The sequence below is a fragment of the Leptopilina heterotoma genome, unplaced genomic scaffold (genome assembly GCF_015476425.1).
Source record: "Leptopilina heterotoma isolate Lh14 unplaced genomic scaffold, ASM1547642v1 Lhet_262, whole genome shotgun sequence".
Lineage (NCBI taxonomy): Eukaryota > Metazoa > Arthropoda > Insecta > Hymenoptera > Figitidae > Leptopilina > Leptopilina heterotoma.
Genome location: NW_025110972.1, coordinates 171,153 through 190,534, shown reverse-complemented (window position 1 = coordinate 190,534; position 19,382 = coordinate 171,153). Strand labels below are relative to the sequence as shown.

At 27.1% G+C, this 19,382-nt stretch overlaps 2 protein-coding genes across 4 annotated transcripts in view; one reads left to right on the top strand and one right to left on the bottom strand.

Annotated features, from left to right (window-relative positions):
• Positions 1 to 19,382, top strand: part of LOC122503438 — a 223,986-nt gene that overhangs the window by 147,497 nt on the left and 57,107 nt on the right. For both annotated transcript variants that reach the window (XM_043613980.1, XM_043613979.1), the window contains one exon: positions 3,192 to 3,430. In XM_043613980.1, the coding sequence (XP_043469915.1) occupies positions 3,197 to 3,430 (234 nt within the window). In that variant the 5' untranslated portion in view covers positions 3,192 to 3,196. The remainder of the gene's footprint in view (positions 1 to 3,191; positions 3,431 to 19,382) is intronic.
• The window catches only part of LOC122503439, a 290,985-nt gene that overhangs the window by 241,098 nt on the left and 30,505 nt on the right, over positions 1 to 19,382 (bottom strand). The gene's annotated exons all lie outside the window — the stretch shown is intronic.

The following is a 19,382-nucleotide window of genomic DNA, read 5'->3' as shown; positions in this document are numbered from 1 at the left end:
TTTATGCACTCTAATGATTATTGGATTATAGTAATCTGCTTGATGGATTATCGTTATTCTTTTTACATGAAAAGTATTACCCATCTTTCTTGGATTTGTTATAATTTATAAGTTTGTTTAAATACATATAAAATTTATAATAACAATTACCTTCTTATAAAATATATTTAATATAATGCAATAATATGAAGAGATTGTATGAATACGTATTTCAAATACGTTAGTATAATATATGTGACTGTCCACGAGAAAACACGGCTTAGGTCCAAAAAATCAATTTTGAGTTTTCTATGGTAATCGACAGATTTTATGTTGCTTTTTAAAATGCAAAAGTCAAAAGTTAAAAATATCAATTACTTTCGACAATATATAGTTTTAAAGATAGGTATGTCAAGCGTAGTTTACTTCAATCGTTGACTGTCCACGACAAAACACGGCTTATGTCCAAAAAATCAATTTGAGTTTTTTATGGTAATCGACAGATTTTATGTTGCTTTTTCAAATGCAAAAGTCAAAAGTTAAAAATATCAATTACTTTCGATAATAATATATCGTTTTAAAGATGGGTATGTCAAGCGTAGTTAACTTCAATCGTAGTACTTCAATCGCTCGCCCTGTGAAATTCATGTTTGGGAGCTAAGCCGTGTTTTCTCGTGGACAGTCACATATATGTATAATTCAATATGTTTAAATGAAATACACACCTAAATATTATAGATAATTTAAGTATATTAAGAAGTTACGGACGTAACAACATGTACAAACAATTTTAAAAACACCCTTCTATTAAGATTTTACATTCTCATTGCCCATTCTTTACTTCGATACTTTTCGATACATTCGACCTTTCCACTCCATGTCTTTTTTAAGAAAGGAAAGATAACCAAATACAGTCGTGTCTCATCATTGCAAGAGTCGTGAAAATTTCCCACTCTTCACCAGGGTTAGGAGCGTAAAATACCTCAGGTAAATTACATGGATTTTTACAGTAAAATACCTCGTATTTTACTTCAAAAGTTTTATACACAATGTATTTTTTGGGAGAGAGGGGTAAAATACGTATTTTACATATACAAGCGCTTGCAATATTGAGAGTCTTCAAATTCCGAATATTGCAATAACGAGACACGACTGTATATTTAATATTAGAAGAAAAAGTTTCTCCGTGTGACACTGGAATTTTTTTTAAGCACAATTTAATTTACAAAAATGGGTTTCTTATCGCGTGTTGTTTGTTAAATAAATAAATAAATCAATAGTAGGAAATAATAAAATATTAATAATTTATTAAATAATAATAATTTTTTTATTTATTATTTTTTTTAAATTTTTATTTATTATTTTTAATGATAGTTTTGAAATTTAAAAATTCGAAGAAAAGAATTGTCATTAAGCGAATGACAAAATATGTTTTGATATCTAAAGAAATGTGTAAATGGCATAAGAAATAAGGGAAAGCAGGATCTTTTGCCGTTCTATTACAACTATTTGAGAAGGTCGTTTGAGGAAAAAAGGAGAATAATACGAACTTGATATGAATATATATATATATATATATATATATATACCAACAATTGTTTCACTTTTTTTACCATTCAGTCATGTATTACTTGTATATATATACCTTATTTTTTCAATTTAACATTTTTTACTTTTAAATTTGAAGAAGTTAACAATTTTCCCGAATCAATCTACACAAATAAATTAAATATCTTAAATAAATCTCGATAAGCTCATGGGCTTCATAAGTATCGACAGCACAGCTGCCCTAATACAGAAACCTGCTTAATTTGAAAAATATTTTCGCAATTAATTAATAATTTCAAAATTATCAAAGAACTCAGAGAAAAACGGTAGCATGGTGGGATACGAGCCCACGACCTTTCTATTGCCGGTAGACTGCTCTGACCACTGAGCTACATGCACCCCGAGACTCTCCGAGTTCCTTGAAATATACTATCCCTTCCTACATTATTTTAATGATAACGTAGGAAGGTTCTTAAAGATGGTAAGCCTAATTTTACAATTCATAGGCAATTATAATAATTGAAGGAAGTGAATTTATCATTCGGTGATTAAATATTAAATTTGAAGAAGTTAACAATTTTCCCAAATCAATCTACACAAATTTGAGATTTATTTAAGATATTTAATTTATTTGTGTAGATTGATTCGGGAAAATTGTTAACTTCTTCAAATTTAATATTTAATCACCGAATGATAAATTCGCTTCCTTCAATTTTTTACTTTTGTTTGTGCAACGCTAGGAGCAAAAGTTTTTTTTAAGTTTTTTTCTACACTTTTACGAATTATTTCTTAAGGAAATTCTGAGGAAATCGTGTAATATTTCCAAATATTAGGTGATAGGTTTTGAAGGTACACACCTCAGGAATATTTACCACCAAAAACTTTGATGAATTTGCAAAGCAGTTTTTTTTTATTTGCATTGTATCAGAGTTTCACGAAAATTATTATTAATTAGAATGTTTTTTTCATTAAAATATTTATTTTCAATGAAAAATAATTATCTTCCAATGAGAATTAAACCCTTTAATATTGTTTTCCTGATAATTTCAAACATTTTTTTTGTTATTTAAAAATATTATTTATTTAATTAAAATTCAATCCTGTATTATTATTTACATTATTACAACCATTGTTCACATGATTCTTTATGTTTATTGTTATTGTAGATTATACAAATGCAATATTGTAGATAAAAAACCCAACTGGCCGGTTTACCCCAGGGGGTGGGGCAAACCGGCCAGTTTGCAAAATTTTTTAAAGTTAACACAGCAACTAAACAATAAAAGATAAAGTATAGGTGTCTCTGGGAAAAAGTTGCGCAATTAAATGATCTTTCAAACAAGCCATCGAAAAATGAAATCGGTTGATTCGTTTAGTCACAAGAGTAAAAAAACCGTAGGTATGGCCGGTTTGCCCCTTAAGTATAATATAAATTATTAAAATTTTCTATAAAAAATTAATAAATAAAATAAATTATCGAAGAAAAAATTCCGTTATTTATTTAAATAAATTATAAATATTTTCGTTGATAAATTAATAAATAAAATAATAAAGTAAAAATAAATTATCGAAACAAATAATTAAAGTAATAAAATAGAAATAAAATGTTTAAATAAATTTTTAAAACATATTCGATATTAATAATTTTTTTGTTAAATTCACAGGTCTCATGATGGAGTCAGAGAAGAAAATTTTCGAAATGATGAACAAAAAAGCAGCGATGTCAAAATATTGGATGCCATTGGTTTGGGCAACGAATATCATTAACAGGGCAAGAAAAGAGTCATTAATCACCAGTGATCAAGTCGTGCAAACACTCCTCGTTGAACTGAGTGACATTAGAAAAAGACTTGGAGCACTGATTGGTTATGATACTGTTTGCGTTCCTCTCGTTTACACTCAGGTAAATTAATAATCAGATTCAAATAATTGAAAAAAAACTTTCGAAACAAAAAAAATTTAATTTTCACTTTCTACAATTTTTTTTATGTTTTCATTCAAATAAACTAGGATAGTAATATTCAAATAACTAAAACTGTCATTATAAATATTCTTTTTTGCGAATTAGTGAATTAGTAATTAGTAGTAATCAGTAAAAATAATAAAATATTATTTAAATTATTAGTTTAAATAAAAAAATTTTTTTTTTCTTCGCCTTCTCTTTATGCTCTATAATCAGTGTTAACCCCTTCGCAGTCAAGACCAAAATCTCACAAGTAGGCTCAAAATGTCGACAACTTTTTAGAAAACTAAAATTTGCGCAAGCGAGCAAACTATTGTATTTGAAGTCGCTGATTACGAATCCGATATTAGATTTCGAAAATTCAAAATGGCGGATCCAATATGGCAGACATGAAAATGAAAAATCGACTGAATTCACTTGAAACTTGTTACTCAGGGGTTTTCGGGGTCGCTGATTACGAATCCGATATCAGATTTTAAAAATTCAAAATGGTGGATCCAATATGGCGGACACCATTTTCTAAAATTCATCGGATTCACTTGAATCTTTTTACTCGGGGGTTTTCAGGGTCGCTGATTACCAATCCGATTTCAGATTTTGAAAATTCATATTAACGGATCCAATATGGCGAATGAAGTTTTCTAAAATTCATCGTTTTCATTTGAAACTCGTTACTAGAGGGTTTTCGCTGATTACGAAAAACTTTTGAAACGATAATAAATACAAAATTTTCCCCCGCAGTCAGTTGTTAAGTATACTACTTTACTTACGACACCAGAGTTTACCACGTGGAGGTATGCAGTCGGATTTTACACTTTTTTATTTATTTTGTTTTTTTAATATTTTTTTGTTTGTTCTTATATTGGATCCGCCATTTTCAAAACAGATATTACATTTTCAATCTACCACATCAATAAATCCCAAGTAACAACTTTTAAGTAAATCTGATAAATTTTTTAAAATGGCGCCAGCCATATTCGAACCGCCACATTGTATTTTAAAAATCTGATGCTAGATTCGTAATCAGCGACCCCGAAAACCGCCGAGTAACGAGTTTTAAATGAACCGGACGAGTTTTTAAAAATGTCGTCCGCTATATAAGATCCGCCATTTTGAATTTTTAAAATCTGAAATCGGATTCATAATCAGCGACCCTGAAAACCCCTGAGTAACAAGTTTAAAGTGAATCCGATGAATTTTTTAAAGGTCCGCCATATTGGATCCGCCATTTTTAATTTTTAAAATCTGATATCGAATTCGTAATCAGCGACCCCGAAAACCCCTGAGTAACAAGTTTCAAGTGAATTCAGTCGATTTTTTATTTTCATGTCAGCCATATTGGATCCGCCATTTTGAATTTTCAAAATTTGATATCGGATTCGTAATCAGCGACCCTAAAAACTCCTGAGTAACAAGTTTCAAGTAAATCCGATAAATTTTTGAAAATGTCGTCCGCCATATTGGATCCGCCATTTTGAATTTTTAAAATCTGAAAACGGATTCATAATCAGCGACCCTGAAAACCCCCTAGTAACAAGTTTCAAGTGAATCCAATGAATTTTTTTAAATGTCCGCCATATTGGATCCGCCATTTTGAATTTTCAAAATCTGATATCGAATTTGTAATCAGCGACCCCGAAAACCCCTGAGTAACAAGTTTCAAGTGAATTCAGTCGATTTTTTATTTTCATGTCCGCCATATTGGATCCGCCATTTTGAATTTTATAAATTTGATATCGGATTCGTAATCAGCGACCCTGAAAACTCCTGAGTAACAAGTTTCAAGTGAATCCGATGAATTTTTGAATATGTCGTCCCTAATATTGGATCCGCCATTTTGAATTTTTAAAATCTGAAAACGGATTCGTAATCAGCGACCCCGAAAACCCCCGAGTATCAATTTGTGGACAAATCTGTGTGTTTTTGTAGCCAAAAATCTGCTTGCGTCTATACACGTCATCGACAGTTTGAGCCCACCTGCACCATGACGTGTATACACGTCATCGACTGCCAAGGGGTTAAAAGACAGTGATACTATAATATCACTATATATTATACATAAAAATTTATAATTATTGATAGATTTCACAAATAAGGCACGCTGTTGAATCATGATAATAAAATTTATCAATGCTTGATGCGCAAATAAAATCAATAAGTATTCACTGTGCACATGCAATTGATTATTATTATTATTATCATATATCTCAATTTCATATGTAAAAATATATCAGGAAAAAAATTTATTTTGATAATTCAAATAATTAAAAAAAATATATTTATATATTTTAATTTATTTATTGAAAATTTGAAACTAAACTCACTTTCTTGAACAAAATTTAAAAAAAACTCAATTAATATTGCAATTAAAATTCACACACTAATAATACTTTTGTATAAATATTGAAAAAATGAAAGGAAAAAAAAATAAAAGCGAAAATATCGAATTTTCCAAGCAAGCGTCATTTTACAAAAACAAGTGTCAGTGAGAAATTAAATATGGGATCATTTTCCGCTACAACAAGCCACAAAGTGATGATAAATCGAGATTTAATATACTAGTTAAATTTCAATTATTTTCATTCTAAATTTAAAACTTCGATAAATTTAAACATTTTATTTTTGTATTTTTCGTTTTCAAAAAAAAAAATTAATTAACTTTTTGATTGAAGAATATTTTAATTCTGAATTTTAGTAATTAAATAGTAATTAGTAGTTAATAATAATTAATAACTAATAGTTTAAAATTAATAGTTAGTAATAAATAGAAACTAATCAGAAATTAATAACTAATAATAAATAATTAGTACTTAGTAATTAACAATTAGCAGTTAGTATTTAATAATTAACAGTTTGCAATTAATAATTAATCATTTAAGAAATCGATAAAAATTTAATCTAAAAAAATCTTTTTCACTCAAATTGGGAAAAAGAAATATTGCAATCTCTTTAGTGAAGAAAAAATACACTTCTATTTTTAACTTTAACAATGAGAAGAGAAATAATTTAATTTGACATTACGTAAAATAAAAACAAACAGAAATTTTTTTTTCATTTTGAGAATAAAATTTGTTTTGTTAATTAATTATAAAAATATTGTTGGTGTAAAATATTAAAGTGTATTATTTATTCCATTTGTCTGGTATTCACAATTACTTCATTAATTAAGAAAACCAGTCAAAGCATAAATATAAGTTGAAATTATTTCTTGAAGACAGAGATGATGATGAAGAAAAAGAGAAGAGAAAAAGATGCCGCTGCCGCAGATCATTATTATTGTTAAATGGTGTACCTATTTTTGTTACAAGAAAACTTTTATTCTCATAAAGAATATAGAAACAAGTCTCTTTGTGTTGATAACAAGCATTTCGAATTGTTAAAGAAAAATTAGCATTTAAAAAAAAACACTCGCGATATTTTTTTTCTTAAAAAGAAGCAATTGAAATTTTTTTTTCATTAAATTTAAGTCTATTTTAGCAAACTTAATACTTTCAATGTTACTTTCTGTGAAAAAAATATTTATTTAATTATTTAATTGTTAAATTAATCATTTCAGTTATTTTATTATTCATTCCCGAGTCGAACTTTTAGACCTGCTTACCTCCTTGTAAGTATAATTTAACCCTAACCTGCACCTAAGAAACCCTTGGTGTTCTTTTCCTCCTGCGTAAGTTCTATTTAACTCTGACAACTCCTTTTTAAGTCCTAATTGAACCTTAAACCCTGTATTGCTTCTACAATACATATTCTTACAATAGCAAATGTTACGCGCGGAACGAGATATACAACTTATTATTGTTATGCAAATTACAAAATTTTTTATTTTGAAAATTTCAATTCATTTTATAAATAGTAAAATTCTTTGCAGGAATTCAATTATTTTAATTGAATTCCTTGAATGAATTCAAATATTTTTAAATATTTTCATAAATTGCAATTATTTCCTAAAACTTTAATAAATTCTTCGAAACAATTCAACTATTTTGATAAATAATAAAATTCTTTGCAGAAATTAAATAATTTTTAATTCAATTTAAATAAAATTAAACAAAAGAATTTAATTATTTTCAAAAATTTCCGAAAAATTAAATTTCAACAAGAATAATAAAATTCTTTTAAGAAATTCAATTATTTTCCAAACTACTTTAATTGAATTTCACGAAAAAATGTCATGATTTTTAAATATTTCTATAAAATTCTTCATAACAATTTAATTATTTCTTAAAATTTTAATAAATTCTTTGAAACATTTTAATTATTTCCCGTGTAGAAAAATTGTTGGGTTCTAGTGTGGTGCCAGAAAGACAGTCTATTCTCTAACTGGGCGCTGAAAAGACTGTCTGATCATGGGCTAATCAGACCAGTGACGATCGAACCACGCGTTGGTCCAGACTGGACAAGCTATTCAGGGCTAATGAGCAGTGCTAATATTTAAAATTTTAGGTTCGATTTCAATATTTCAGTTTTTTAATTATAAATAATTTACCCAAATTTACTCGGTCCTCACGTTTATTCAATGTAATGTGAAAATATAAATTATTAATAATAATAAATATTATTGTTATTCATATATATGTGTATATGTATTTAATGACAATAACTTATTATTATAATAATTATATTATTTTCAAATAAATAATATACTGCACTAGCAGTAAATATCATTTAAAATAGTAATATTGAAAAATAATTTTAATAAAAAAACAATTTGCGTTAATTGGTACATCTTTTAAATTCATTCTTTAACAGGCATTTAACATTATTTACAAACAAGTTTACAATTTTAATTTGTAACACTTATACAGATTAAATATAGTAATTTTATTATTTTATATAACACTTACAATGAAAAATATCCGCTCGCATGTGGGATCGAACTCACGCCCCCCACCCTTGACGACCCGACTCGAAGCATTTAAACCGCACGGCCACTGAAGTCTGGGTGTGAACTCTCCTAATTTACTATATCAATGCCAGTGTCATATATTCTGTTGCTTATAAGGACGAAGTGAAAACTATGACTAAAATTATTACACATAATAATCCCGAATTATTTTAATTATTATATATGAATATTTAAATAAATAATTCTTACTACAATTATAATCATTAAACAATTTTTTAAAGTATTACTTTCAGTTTTATCAAAAATTTTTTAAATAATTGAATTCTTATGACGAATTTCAATACAATTCTTAAGTATAATTATACACTTTTCGAAGAATTCGATTAAAATTGTATTAAAAATAATTAAGAAATTCTAAGATTAACTAAGAAATTTTTAATAATAAAAAAATTCTGAGAATTTTATTATTTATAAAAATAATTGAATTATTGAGAAGAAACTTATAAAAAATTTGTAAATACTTATTGAATTTTTGTGAAAGGCTTTTTATTTATGAAAGTAATTAAATTTTTGCTTACATTTTATTTTGCCAAGAATCTTGTTAAAAATTTGGAAAATAATTGAATTTCAGAGAACGATTTTATTATTTATAAAGATAATTGAAATTTTGATGAGAATTTAAAAAAATTTTTGAACATAATTGAATTTCTGTGTAGAATTTTGTTACTTTTGAAAATAATTAAATTTCTACAATAATCTGTAACTTCTCCAACACTCAATTGTTTATAGTGTTTTTAACTAAAATTCTTCTACAGATAAATTATTTTTAATAATTAATCAAATACAATATGTTAATAAATTTATCTAATTTCAGGAGAATTTTAATTATCAGGCATTTTTCAAAAATCTAAGTTCTTTAGAATTTTTAATTAAATTCATTGAAAATTTTATTTATAATAATTCATATAAACCTACAATATTTATTTTTAAACGATTCTTTAGATTGACTAAATTATTCCATTAAATTTTGAAGTAACAATCCATGTATAAATTCAAAGAAGACTGACAAATCGGGCAATAAAGTCTTGATTGTACTTTGATTTGTACTTTAAAAATTTTGAATTCTAGTGATGCCAATGAAGTCCCATATAGCATACAGTTAGACAGTCTAAATTAGACCGTCCAGAAAAATCTCATATAGCATACAGTTAGACCGTCCAGATTAGACCGTCCAGATGCGTCTAGTTGAGGCAATCACTGGACTCCAGACTGCCCCGAAATTTTTCTACACGGGTTTTATAAATAGTAAAATTCATCGCATGAAGTCAATTATTTTCAATACAATTTTAATAAAATTCTTCTTCATAAAATTCAATTGCTTTCGAAATTTTCAATTAAAATTATTAAAGAAACTCCATTAATTTAAAAAAAATTCAAAGAAATTCTTCAAAAGAATTTAATTAGGATTTTAAAAATATTAATGAAATTCTTTGCGAGAATTTAGTTTTCTTTTTAAATAAAGAAATTCTTTGAAGGAATTCTATTTTTATCAAACTTTTTGATAAAATTCTTTGCAACTATTCGAAGATTGTCAATACACATTAAATTTAAAATTAAAATTATTTGAAAAGAAAAATTATAAAAAAGTTTAGAAACAAAAAAGCAAACAACAACTATCATTTTTATTATTAATTTTTAAATATTATTTTTAACTTAAATGTTTTGACATTTTTTTTTAATTATAAAAATATTAATTTATGAATAATGGGTTATTATTATATTATTAATATTGTTAATATTATTATTAAACAATTTATTTCATGTAGTTCAAGTCTCGTGTGCGTTAGATTATATTTATTTCGTAGGTTTGCGTTTATTCCGATTTTTCTGTATTGTATAGGTATTAGTAGACAATTTAATGATTATATACAACGTTAAATAATTTAATTAACAAATATTTAATTTAAAATTTTTTTTATATTTATATATAAAGGGATATGTATTAATCCCCACATATATATATATACTAACATTAATTATGAATTTGCTATTGGTCATGATTAAATTTTTTTTTTTTTTTTTTTTTTTTATTTTTTTTTTTATTTACTCTCCCTGCAAAAAGCAGGGTTCGAGGATCCAAATACAATTTTCTTACAAACTAAATACATAATCAATTAATCATCTTACATCTAATTACAAAAAAAAACACTTAACCTATACGCTTCCTTATTCAACTATACTTATACAAAAAAAATACCCTAACCTATCAACAATCGCCAGTGCCAGGGCTTCCGTTTCCAGTTCCAATTGCCTTTCCTGGCTATACTCCCTTTTCGCCCACCCCTTTTTCGCTTTTTCTTAACCTTAACATTTTACCATCCAAACTACTTCTATTCACTCATACACACTCCTCATTCTACCCACATTTTCTCTATTCCATTGCTGTCCTTCCAACCTTCTCAGTTTCTCTCTCACTTCTCTTCTTCACATTTTCTACTATCATTCACTCTCATTTGCCCTAACCTTAACCACTTTCCCAGTATCTTCCCTCACACAATGTTTTATCTCATCTATCCAAATACATTCTTTACCCATTCGTACTACTCTTCCATTTTTTCTTTCATGCCATGCTTTATCTCTCAACAGCCATATAATTCTTCTTTCTCTCTACGTTCGGTCCTCATCAATTCTTATCACACTTCCTTTCAACTTCATTTTCATTCTCATCACTTCCTTTTTCTCCTCCTCATTACCTAACTCCACCAACCACAATTTCGGTACACCATTCTCGCCCATTCCTATCGCTTTTACCATTTTTACACTTACACTAACCCCCACCCACGCAAACACTTTTTCCACCTCTCCTTTACCCTCCGTTGCCCTTACATTCATACCCCTAATCACAACGTTATTTTTTCTTTTCTCTCTTTCCATACCATCCACTCGTCTCGATAATTCCTCCATTTTCACCTGCATACACACATTCTCACCCCCCTTCACCTTCCCTTCATTTTCCATTAAACGTTCTTCCAATTCATACAATTTCCTCCACAAATCTTCCTTTTCTTTTATCCACTCTATCTCCCACTTTTCCCACATTCTCTGCATGCTTTCCAAACTCTCACTAATTTTCTCAATCTCTCTGTCCCTTTCATCCGCTTTTTTATTCACACGTTTCATCTTTTTTCCTATAACCTCAAATCGTTTGTCCAATGATCCACTCCACTTTTCAAATAACTCTAACAAATCCATACAATCCTCGCACGTCATTCTTTTTCCATTCTTACCTATTCCCCTTTCAAATTTTGGCGCCTCACTCTCACTCGACTCACTTCGCTCACTTCCATATTCACTACTGCTACTACTCAAGTCAGATTCAACCCCAGACATTCTAGACACCTAACTTATCTACACGCAATTCACAGTCCTATTTCTCTCTCTTGTCTCTCACTATGCTCTCACTTTACACTACCTAACCTCACAATACCGACTTCTCTTTTTTATCTTTTTTATCACGCACACTCACACTACTCTACGCAAACATACCTTTTTCTTACACTACCACAAATTCCCGCTCTCGCACAGCACACTACACTAACCACCCCTTTTTAATTTTAAAAAAACCATGAAAAAAACTTAACAAAAACTCTTAACCCTTCATGAACGCGTGTACACGAAAACGGTACCGGAAACGGAAGCCTGGTCATGATTAAATTAAAAAAAAGTCAAAATCATTAAATAATAATGTCATTTATTAATAATTGAACTTATTATAAAAATTAGTTAATAATGATCTAAAATATGCTATGAGCAGTTTTTTTAGGGTTTCGGGAGAGGGTAGAATTCTGTAAGTAAGGGTCAAGCAGTATTTAATGGTTCTAGGAACACCTGCTTTCCCCCTTTTACCATCTAAATTTGTCGCTAACCAGGGGTTTGCAGGAGGTAATCAGAGTTAACTTGCAATGCAAATAAACTCTGATTTCATCCTTTTACATCCTTAAAAACCCTCAGTTTTAAGGATGTAAGCAGGTCTAAAAGTTCGACTCGGGTTATTTATTTATTTATTTATTTATTTGAAATTACAAAGCCTAACAGTATAAAAGTATTAATTATTAATTATTATTATTATTTATGAAATTAATCATATAATAATTAATATTAATTAAATTTTTTTCTGAATTTACTTGATAAATTTCTTCAGTTGAAAAAAATTACAAATCAATTTTTCGAAATTCTAATTCATTATTACTACGACATTATTTGAATTCACAATTCTTTTTTCTAGAAAAACTCATATTTATTCTATTTAATTAAACGAAAAATTAAATTTTTTCCACGTAATTCACGTTAATAATAAAAATAATGATTCCAGTCAATATTTTTTTTTCTCAATATAAATGTCTATCTCATTTATTTTGTTAATTGTTTTTTTGAAATTGTAATTTTAAAAATTATTTCCAATAAATTTCAAATTATATATATGTTTATAATCATTTAATTATAAAATGTCTGTAGAACAAATTTTATTGTCATTTTGCGCAATAATTTTAAACAATAATCGGTAAAACTGTTTTTTTTATTTACAATTAGACAATGCGATGTACAATTGTGCAACGATAATTATTCATCAGAAAACCCCCCAATTATTGTCGAGTTATGTGCCATTATTTTCACAATACAAACGCAAATCTTTCAGTAATAATTCCAACACGAAAACGTTCGTGACTTAAAAAATTTCTGTCAGACACTCAACCGACAATCTTTTATGTTTATTTATTTTCGAAAATTATTTATTCTTCAATAGGAAAAAAATCGATTATTAAAAGATTTTTTTTAAAAATGATCTGTAATTAATTAATTAATTTTTTTTATTAAATTAATAACTTTTTTTAATTCAATTAATTTGTCATTAAATTTTATTTGAACAAAATATTAATTTGTAATTACATTTTTTTTATTATTAAATGAAATTTACTTCTAATTAAATTTTTATAATACGAAATCAATTCGTAATTATAATTCCCCAAAAAGGAAATTAATTCGTTATCCATTTTTTGTTTACTGAAATTAATTTGTAAATAAATATTTTTTCAGAAAAATTTGCTTTTAATTGAATTTAACGTTTTTCTTTTGTTAATTAAACAAAATTCTTCTATAGGGAACTTTTCAATGTTGATTCGCATAAATTAACAATATAATAATACATACAACGACCTTCGGTTATATTCCATTCGACTTTGCGAAAGTTCAAGTTTCTTTAATGAGATGTCTGATCGGCTTAGAAAAATCGAACGAATCGATCACAAGAAAGAAATCTTTCTCGATCTTTGGAATAAAATTAAGATTTGTTTCCATTATAATAAGACAATAGCTTGATTTCACGTTTTTAATTAAAAAGAAAAAAAAACTCATTAATTATCATTTGTTTATATAATTGTCCATTAAACATTTTAATCCTATTATAATTTTTGTATCAGATAGAGAAATGAAAAATTTGCAAATAAATATTGACAAAAATTTTTTTCCACTGGTTTACACGTTGGGAAAAATTTTTTTAATTAATTAATTTTAATAATTCAATTTATAAACCGCTGCCAAGTTGTACATTTTTATAATTTTGGTGTTCATTTCATGAACACTTTGCTTCCTCATAGAAATAATAATAATTGAAATATAAGAATTACTTTGTATAAAAGAGTTAAAAATCATTAAATCTTGGTCCAAAAAATGTGTTTTTATATATTCTATAATAAATGGTTATAATAGTTTAATAATTACACATAAGTTAATAAACAAGAATGTTGAAAAAATGATATTTTCCACAATTTTTTATTTTTCAAATACCAATACAAATTTGATAATTTCTGACCGAATCAGGTTCAAAAATAAGTCAATCGAAGCATTTTTTAATGCTCTACAAGTTGGTAATATAATGCTTTTAAAGTTACTTTTACATTTTTCAACAAGATTTTCAGAAAAGTGTTATTTTCGAAAAATTTGTAGTTTTAAAACTTTAATATCTCTGGCTAATATGAACGAAAAATGTTCAATGAAGGCTCAAAAACGTTTTTTTACGAAATGAAAAATGCAAAAAAATATAGTTAAACTTTATATTTTTAAACTCTTTTTTTTAAACTTTACATCGGGACATTTTTTTAAAATCCGTTTTTTGGACTTGTGAGGTCAAATTACATCGAAATTTCTATTTATTTATAACATTTATACGGGCAGTGCCTATTCGTACATAAAGTACTAACAGATTAAGTACCTATAATGAAAAAAAAAATCATAATCGAAAATTTTGCTAATACAATCCTTCCTCTATGAGGAAGCAAAAATTATAAAAAATTTAAATAATAAAAAAGAGGAAATTAAGAAACAAAAATAAAAACAATTTTTGTAAATTGAAATTAATAGTATATTAAGCAACAAGGTTTTAAAGGGTATAAAGACCGTATGAAAATGGCGACCATTTTCTCCCATGTGCAAAAGTAACAGCTGATCCCATGCATTATTTTTGCCCAAGGGAGAAAACGGCCGCCATTTTCATACAAGTCGAACAAGTGAATGACTTTTACTCCCTGTCGTCTGCTATCTGAAATCGCCATTTTTGTGCATGTGGGATAAAAAATATAATAAAATTTTTAATTTTTCTCTAAATAATTTTTATAATTAAAAAATTGCGTATTTATGAAACGAAAAATTACAGGCAAACCTCTCTACGACGGACTTCTATACGGCGGAGACTCGACAGGTAGAAGTAAGGGATTATATCAGTGCGAGTTGTGACTGTGAGTGCCATGAAATTCAGGGCCGAAAAGTTCCGAATTGTAATTTTTATACAGATGTTTTTTTATTTAATTTCTTTAATTTATATTATTGATTTATAATTTTTGTTTATTTTGTGATATATTTTAAATATTACACGGAAAAAGAAAGTTCGAAGATTATTCGGGAACTTCATTCTTAACTCTTGGATACGGCGGGTAGTTCACAGAGAACTAAATTTCGCCTCGTTTAAATATGTCATTTACTATTTCTATACAAATTATAACTATTTCACCACTTCTCGGCAAACTGTTCTTGAAAAAGTCGGGAACTGTTCAAGAAAATCGAAAAGTTAGGCGAATGCAAGAAAAAATGGATTCTGCTTCCCCCCTCCCACTTCCCCTCCTTGACACGTCCGCACACACACTCACACACATTTATCCTTGAAGGTCACATACAATTTTTATTTTTTATTAAGTTTCTGAAATAGAAAAAACCATATGAGAGAAAAATCGACGGCGGCTGGAACAGAACTCGCGTACCCGAGGAATAGAAGTCCGGCGTCTTATCCATGTGAGCTAAACAGGAGCGTTAAATACCTCAGCATAAAATAAATATATAAGGCACGCAAGTCTTACTGACGGTGAGACTTGTTGAGACTGGTGCGCACAGTTTCTGCGCACCAAGATTCCTTGACGAGTTCCCGAAAATTTCAGAAACAGTTGCGGCCAGTGCCATGAACTTTACATGAGAAAGTAATGAAAAAGAGACTAATGGACTATTTATAGCTTTTTCTAATACAGTTCCCGAATTTCTTTCAAACATTCATTGATTACCATTGAATGTTCGACGCTAGTTCAGAGCTGTTACCACGTATCCAAGAGTTAGGAAATAATTCCTGAAATATCTGGGAACTTTTTTTTTCCGTGTATAAAAAATAAACATAAAAAATGATAAAATAAATCAAAGAAATAAATCAAAGAACTCAGCTGTGCTGTCGATACATATGAAACCCATGAGCTTATATAGAGATTTATTTAAGATACTCTCTAAATTTGAATCAGCGAAAAGTCGGTGATTCACCAGCCCAGAGTATGCAGCTGATGAAATAGCGTATATGCACTGATTTTCCAGCGTATATACGCTGTTTCATCAGCTGCATACACTGGGCTGGTGAATCAGCGACTTTTCGCTGATTCAAATTTAGAGAGTATTTAATTTATTTGTAAAAATTGATTCGGAAAATTGATAGCTTCTTCACCTTTAATTATATTTATAATTCATCGCAAAAATTAAATTATTTTGTATGAATAATAAAATTCTCCTAAGGAATTCAATTATTTTCAATACAATTTTAATAAACTTTAAAAATTAAATATTTAAAATTATTAACAGACACGATTATTTTAAAAAGTTGAAAAAATTCTTTGTATAATTCAATTAATTTCAAAATTTTTAATTATTTAACTATTAAAGAAACTCTATTGTTTTAAAAAAGTTTCAAGATATTCTTAAAAAAAATTTAATTAGGATTTTTATAAATTTTAATTAAATTTTTCGCGAGAATTCGATTATTTTCATAAATAATAAAATTCTGCGAAGGAATTCAATTATTCTCAAATTTGTTGACAAAATTCTTTGCAAGAATTCAATGATTTTTAAATAAGGTTATTAATAAATAATCATAACTTCTATTTCATATTTAAAGATCCCTGAACGTTCACTCACTAATAGCATTTTAACGAACCTCTCTACGGCGGAATCGTCTAATTGCTTTCCGCCGTAGAGAGGTTTGCCTGTATATTGGAGAATATTTTTAAATTAAAATTATTGTCAATTTTTCTTTATAAATTAAAATTAATTGAGAATGATTTATTTTAGACATTTGATTTCTAAAAGTTTTTAATGAAATTATTTTCTTGCAATATGTAGATAAATTTATTTTGATTTCAAAATTTAAACAGTTTTAATTTTCAACTGGTACTTTTATACAATAGTGAAATGAAACTGATTTAGTTGTCTTGATCTGACAGTAGAACAAGACTATCTGACGTCAGACCGTTTATCTCGAGAAGAATTTACGAATGTCTCCAAAATTTCTCTAGATTAATTTTTTAACTTTACTATTTAATAACTTAAGAAATAAATTAAATTTATAGGGTAGGGTGGGGCATTACTATTCCTGTTTGGATTTTTGAGTCTAAAAAATGTATTTAAAAAAAAATAAAAAAAATGAGTAGGACCGTTTGAAAACAAGCCTGCTTGTTTTTAGGTTAGAATGGTAAGAAAAAAAAAAAAAGAGAAGAAAAAAAAATTGGAAGAGAAAAACTCACTCCAATTAACAAATTAATTTTTGTATTTTTTTTAGTATTATATCATTAATAGCTGCGGGAATAGTTTCGTCCCTCGTTTTTTTCGACATCAAAAAAAAAAAATTCGTAAAATCGCTGTAGTTCGGAACAGAATCGAGTTAAGGAGCATTCAGACCTCTGCAGACTGTCTACCTGCGCAGGCAGAACATCGTTCACACCTCACTTTTCCTGTTGAAAAATGAGGGAAGATTTGAATAGATTTGAATTTTAATAGATATTTAAATCTTCCCTCATTTTTCAACGAGAATAATGAGGTGTGAACGATCTTCTGCCTGCACAGGCAGGCAGTCTGCAGAGGTCTGAATGCTCCTTTACAGCAAAATAATACATGGAAAAATTGTAGCTAAGAAGTCAAGTTTTCAAACGGTCCGACTCATTTCTTTATTTTTTTAAATACATTTTTTAGACTCAAAAATCCAAACAGGAATAGTAATGCCCCACCCTACCCCACAATATTTCTTATTAATAAAATAATATTAATAAATATTAATAAATAAATAAATAAAAAATAACATTGAATATATCTATAAAATTTTACTCTAAAAAGTAAAATTGAAAATAAAAATTTAATGTACATAACCAAAAGTTCTAAAAAATAATTTTTACACAATAAATAATAAATTTATTAATAAAAAAAATAATAATACAAACTTTATAAATAACTATACACATACAGTGAATCTCAACGCCAAAAGAGAAAGTCAACTATAAGGAGATAAAATCATAAATAAAATGCGATAAATCTACTTTATCTTGACCATTTTAGAACGACATTATGCATCCAATGGCGATACACTTTTTTTATTTTCTTTTTGTTAATTTATTTTTTTATTTATTTATTAACTAAAAGTGTTAGCTGCTCTGAATCAGCGACGCATGACTAAATAATGAGGAAGAAATAATTACAGATTATTCTCTACCACTATACTGCTTGCAAACTTTTTTCCTGCAATCATCAGGCGTTCTCTGTGTTATGAATATTGCCGTATGTCTAGACAAGAATAACTTTTAGAAAGTTTTTTTCCCCTCCTCAATTTTTTTTGTACACGAATGACAAAAATAAATTGAAAAATAATAATTATAATTATATAATAATAATAATGGAAAATCAAAAAGAAAAATAAATTTAGACTAATTGCAATGAACAATAGTAATTTAGAGTAAATATTAAGAATATAATTATTAAGAATAAATATTCAGAATAAATATTTATCAAACACTAAACGTAAAAAAATTATTTGTCAATGAAATTCCAGTAATTATTTGCTTAAGACTTAAAATTTTATGAACAGAAATTAATTTTAAAATTGTCAGCGAAAATTGAAACAATTTTGATTGTTATAATACAAAGCAAAATCGACAGAAATGAGTCATTGTTGCGTATCTATATTTTCTCTTTTAGAAAAAAAGATTCTGTTTATTTACTTTTTTGAGAAATTAAGACACAAGCGAAATTTTTTAAATATTTTGTTTCTATATAATTTAGTGAAATTTCCTTATATAATTCGAAATTAACTAAAAATATTTTAGTAATTTATTATATTATTAGGTATAAATTAGAATAATAATTATAATTACAATCACAACATTAGACAACATAATATTGCCTAATATTATTTTATTATTATAATTTTTATTATTATTATTATTTTTTTTTTTTTGCTCAGGGACTTTTGGGAAATCTGCCTACAGATACCTTGGATTCTGCTTTTCTCTGCGGTTCTCTTGCGTTAATAGTTAAAAATTTAAAACTATTTCAATATAAAAGCGGAATTAACAGCACAACAATAAAAAATTTTAAAAAAATGTTTAATTAAGTGTAAAAAGTCAAAAGATAAAATTGTAAACGGATATAAAAAAAATAATATAAACGCGTATATAATATTGAAAACATAAAACTGTATAA